The 5,000-nt window shown below is 37.4% G+C and overlaps 3 protein-coding genes across 4 annotated transcripts in view; 2 read left to right on the forward strand and 1 right to left on the reverse strand.

Annotated features, from left to right (window-relative positions):
• gp1bb (glycoprotein Ib platelet subunit beta) overlaps positions 1 to 1,200 on the forward strand; it is a 3,693-nt gene extending 2,493 nt beyond the window's left edge. Inside the window, exon 3 of the mRNA XM_060881021.1 lies at positions 1 to 1,200. This exon is cut by the window's left edge and continues 588 nt beyond it. The gene's annotated coding sequence lies outside the window, so the exon portion shown is untranslated.
• Positions 1 to 5,000, reverse strand: part of pptc7a (protein phosphatase targeting COQ7 a) — a 182,106-nt gene that overhangs the window by 121,787 nt on the left and 55,319 nt on the right. The gene's annotated exons all lie outside the window — the stretch shown is intronic.
• Positions 1,685 to 5,000, forward strand: part of dhx37 (DEAH (Asp-Glu-Ala-His) box polypeptide 37) — a 16,761-nt gene continuing 13,445 nt past the window's right edge. Inside the window, exons 1-5 of one of the 2 annotated variants that reach the window (XM_060881019.1) lie at positions 1,685 to 1,832; positions 2,189 to 2,308; positions 2,697 to 2,863; positions 4,022 to 4,134; positions 4,287 to 4,653. In XM_060881019.1, coding sequence (XP_060737002.1) covers positions 2,203 to 2,308; positions 2,697 to 2,863; positions 4,022 to 4,134; positions 4,287 to 4,653 — 753 coding nt within the window. In that variant the 5' untranslated portion in view covers positions 1,685 to 1,832; positions 2,189 to 2,202. Of the gene's footprint in view, positions 1,858 to 2,188; positions 2,309 to 2,696; positions 2,864 to 4,021; positions 4,135 to 4,286; positions 4,654 to 5,000 lie in introns of both variants that reach the window. The other variant, XM_060881020.1, reaches the window with a different exon arrangement.

Genomic DNA, 5,000 nt, shown 5'->3' on the forward strand with positions numbered 1-5,000 from the left:
TTAAATCACCAGTTGATCAAAATGTGCTGCAGATTTTGACCAATAAAATCCTCCCACTACTTTTTACAACCAACATTACTGCATCTGCACACATTTGCTTTTCAAATGAACAGGTATATTCTTAAATAAAACTGCATTAGTGAATTGATTGTGCCACTGACTGTGAGGTTGCATAGTCACATGAAGTGTACAGGACCAAATTCATTACACCAGATTAATCCATCCCAAATTCATTCATTCATCTTCTACCGCTTATCCGAACTACCTCGGGTCACGGGGAGCCTGTGCCTATCTCAGGCGTCATCGGGCATCAAGGCAGGATACACCCTGGACGGAGTGCCAACCCATCACAGGGCACACACACACACTCTCATTCACTCACGCAATCACACACTATGGACAATTTTCCAGAGATGCCAATCAACCTACCATGCATGTCTTTGGACCGGGGGAGGAAACCGGAGTACCCGGAGGAAACCCCCGAGGCACGGGGAGAACATGCAAACTCCACACACACAAGGCGGAGGCGGGAATCGAACCCCCAACCCTGGAGGTGTGAGGCGAACGTGCTAACCACTAAGCCACCGTGCCCCCCTTCATCCCAAATTATTCGAATAAAACTTTTGAAGATGTTTGATTGCTAAATAATAAAATTGCCTACAATTAGCTATGACTACCTAGTAATGTCAGAACATTTACAAATCCACACAAAACCTCTTTTCCCCAATAAATATGCTCCAACCGAATAGAAACGCTTGTAGCAGTGTTTAGTTTCTAAAAGCCCTATTAGACATTACTATTAAAAAAAGCCCTATTAGACATTATTAGACAGCACAATATCAAGTTTATACACTTTGTTAATACAGCAGCTGCCAATTCAGTGTGACCAATTTCTAGAGATTTCCAGCATATGGGAGCAAAATCCCCAGCACTCAATATAGCTAATGATTAGAGGAAATTGATGACAGCATGTTAAAAACAGTAATAAAATGAACTAGTGAGAGACTTGCAGGAGGAAATCTAAAACAGTGTTTGAAATATTTGTGTCAGTCAGCAAGTTCAGTTCTTGGTAAAAACTATGAATCTTCCTATATGTTAGCTTTCATGCTGCAGTTGTACTGTATAGTCTTCTGAAATATGTTTGACATAGAAGCTCTTATTTTATTTTTATTTTTTACAATAAACTTATTTTTTAATTTGGCTCTTTTACTGTATCCGTCTCTCTCTCTCTCTCTCTCTCTCTCTCTCTCTCTGTGTGTGTGTTAAAAAACATATTGTAAGACGTTTTATGTTGAAATTGCTTCTTTTTTCTCTTTTGTGAAGTGGCAGCGAGGTGTCAGCAGTCAAATTGTGCACACGATGTGGTGAGATTTCTAGCTGACAAAATTAAAGTTTGGGATCTTAAGACTGTTGCCCTGTCCAAGATGGCGGCGTAGTTGACGTAACCGCCCGTTGATAACCGTTCGGGCAGGAACAATGTTTACTACAAAATATCGGCAACTACGAGTCGTGAGTCCCATTAAAAGATCGCTACCCTTTTCCTTCTGGTATAATTTCATACCATCTTGGCGAATTCCAGAAAGGCGTAGTGTCTTGTTTTAAATACTGGTTAATGACGGAAATTAAAATAAAATTTACACAGGTTTACAGTATAAAAATATTAGTACTAACATGTGGTAACGGTGTCCTCTGTGGAGTAAGGAGAAGCGGAACGCTTTGCCTTCGTGTGTTAGCTCGACGGTTCAATTAAGATGTTGCACAGTGTTCCTGTTGATGCACATGTGAGCTCTGGTGCAGATGTGAATATCGATAGAAGAAACAACATTGTGAACGTAGGAATTACACATTCCCTAAACCGTAAGATCAGTTTGTGTTAGTTAAAAAGTGCTGGTAAATGTGATTACCGTTAGCTTACAAGTTTGAGGTAACTGGTGTGTCAGGTTATGTGTAAACATTGATATAGTAAAGTAACTGTTTCATGACTGACACAGTACACTGACGATCTATAAACCTTTATAGATTTACTCTGTAGTGGTATAACTTTCTTATTTACTTATTAATTGTTTAGATTATAAGATTAGATTACGAGCTTATAGCAGCAAATAAGTTAGATCTTGGAACTGCAATATGTTAGCTTAGTGCTTTAAAAGAAAGCAAAGTTTTGTTTTTAATTTTCTTGCATTATCAGTGTAATCTGCAGTCATGGGGAGGCTGAGAAAGAAACACAACTGGAAGGCGAGGGAACAAAACGCAGCAGCTCCCAAACCTGCTGAAGACATGAAGAGTGAAGTGATGCTGGAGTTAGACGGTAAAGTTCTCACCAGCTTTTTTTTATGCAGTGTTCAGTTAGTTTTTCACTTGATTTCTAACTGTTTTGTAAATTGATTCTCTTTCTTTATTGAGATGTTATACTTGGGATCCCCTATATACTTATATATATTTTTTGAGTGACCACTCTGACCCTCTACACACTTTTATGCAGAATGTTTATGCAAAAAGTGTGACAGTGTTGTGCTTTAAGACCCTCTGTGTTTAAGATCAGCTTTAAACATCTCATAAAACATATCTCTGATTTGAATTAATAGATGCTGAATCTGAGCTGATTGAGCTGATTCAGCAGCTCAGGACTGAATCAAGAACTCCTTGTTTACTACCCATTTTCTTACACTGTTATTGTTACTTTCTGTTCTCTTTAGAGTCCACCAGGCTGAAGGGAGTGGATGAAAGTAACACACTGGTTCTCCCAGGCACCAGAGCTAAGAAGAAGAAGGTAGAGCAACCGGTGACGAAGAAGAAACCTCTGACCAAAAAACAGAAAAAAGTTCTGCAGAAAGTTCTGGAGCAGAAAGAGAAAAAAGCCCATGTAAGTAAGCAAGATGCTGCAGCAAAGAAGTACGCTTATTGCCTCACGGGTCAATTAGCCCACATTTAAAAGCTTTCTCCACTAACTAAGGTGCCTGATGTATTAGTGGTGAAAATACAAAAATTTAAAGGCCACATGACAAATTAATTGAGTAAATATGAATATCTATCTGTGATAGTCTTGTTAAAAAAAATGGAAAAATCTGCTGTATAGAAAGACATTCGGCTCTTGCAGATACTTTTCTTTTTGGGGACAGATTTGTAAATCATATTTATATTGTGATTTAAAATTAAAAAGCAGAAGTATGCAGGTCTGAACATGAGCGTGTATATGAGAGTAGGATTAGGATTCTGGATTAGGATTAGGAAAGGATTAGGATTCTTTTTATACATTTAATATATACACTTTTAAGAGTATCTAAGTTTAAATGTTTTTTTTAATACCAATAACACTTGGCCCACAGAAGAAATCTGATATTGTTGCACACTTTTCAGTCTCTATGAGCAAGGTTTTTTCTTTTGTTTTTGTAATGATTTTATTTTATCCACCAGCAAGAACTTTTCTCCCTCACTTTGAGATATGTATCTGCTTTAGCAAGGAGGACATGAATTGCTGCTTTATTTGTCATCTAGCAAAACATTAAAATCAATAACAATAGAGTTTGACAAAGACTAGAATTTAAGTATTATTCGCTGGTTGCAAAATGGAATTTCTACGTAAATTTTCATGCCTGCCCTTTGAGAGCAACTGAGAGGTTTTGTTGTTATTACTGTGTTAAACCTGGTATTTAGTTACTCTGACAGTCATGATAACGTACACAATAAAGTTATATAGTCACATATTGCTTGTACAATACTAAAGTAAGCTGCGTCCCAAACCACATACTACTGTAGTACACAGTTTTTCAATACACCATTGGTGTTATGTTAATATTCTTCCACAAACCATCATTTTTCTAATAGATGGATTCAAACTTTAAAATCTTGTGTCCTTTAGCTGTAATTATTCACATTGAATTAAATGAGCTAATTTGGTGGGAAGCTGCTTAATGATAGTAATACTGCAATACTGCTAGTTCGTTATGTTTGCTTTTTAAGGCTGTGTGTGTATGTGTCTGGTTTTATATATATAATGTACATTATTTATGTCTTCATGCAGCGAGCAGAGGTCTTGGATAAATTGGCAGAAGTTCAGCTGCCACAATCTGAACTGAAGTTGCTTTACACAACCTCCAAACTAGGCATCGGAGAAAAACTTTATCAAACTAAAGAGTAAGCCCATGTCATTAAACTATTTCTGTCTATTTCTATATTTAGTCTGAACACATAACCTCAGATGTAATTTATTAACTTTGTGTGTGTGTGTGTGTGTGTGTGTGTGTGTGTGTGTGTGTGTGTGTGCGTGTGCACGCATCTGGGAGAAGAGTTAATGTTGACAGTCTAGATGATGGTTCAGCAACAGTCAAAATCAACAGTCTCAGTGGTGCTAACAGAAAAAGGAAGAGAAAAATTAATGAGGATGATGATGATGGCGAAGAACCAGACTCTTCCAAGGAGGAGACAAGCAGCATGTCAGACTCTTCTTCTGAGGAAGAGGGGGATAATGTGATGGAAGAGGTAGAAATTGAGGAAAAAGCAGCACCTGCTGTAAAGGAGGAACAGGAGGCAGAAACAAAAGAGGTGGAAGTAAAGGAGGTGGAGAAAACAAAAGAGGAAAAAACAGTTGCACTGAAGAAAAAAGACTGTCAGCCAGCCGTGTTCATTCCTGTAGACAGACTGCCAGAGATCCAGGTATGAAAAGCTTTCCTTTTTATTTTGGTTTACAGTAAGGCTCTAAAAATATACATTTATCCCCAGTGCCATTTTTAATATGAAAAATATCCGATACTGTTACCATCAGAGAATGTAAAGTTTTACAGTCATTAATTAACTAGTTTTAGTTCAGTTGTTTGGCTTCTATAGCCTGAAGACTGCAGCTGTTGTAGAATACATAACTAGACATTGATAGTGTTGATTTTATGTCAAAAATTTAATGAGTCCAAAATAACTGAAGCTTGTGCACAGGATAATTTTATCATGTGTAGCACTGTATGACACTGGCGTATACAATATATTCATGTATAATGACCCATAATTCC

This window comes from Tachysurus vachellii, chromosome 11 (genome assembly GCF_030014155.1).
Source record: "Tachysurus vachellii isolate PV-2020 chromosome 11, HZAU_Pvac_v1, whole genome shotgun sequence".
NCBI lineage: Eukaryota > Metazoa > Chordata > Actinopteri > Siluriformes > Bagridae > Tachysurus > Tachysurus vachellii.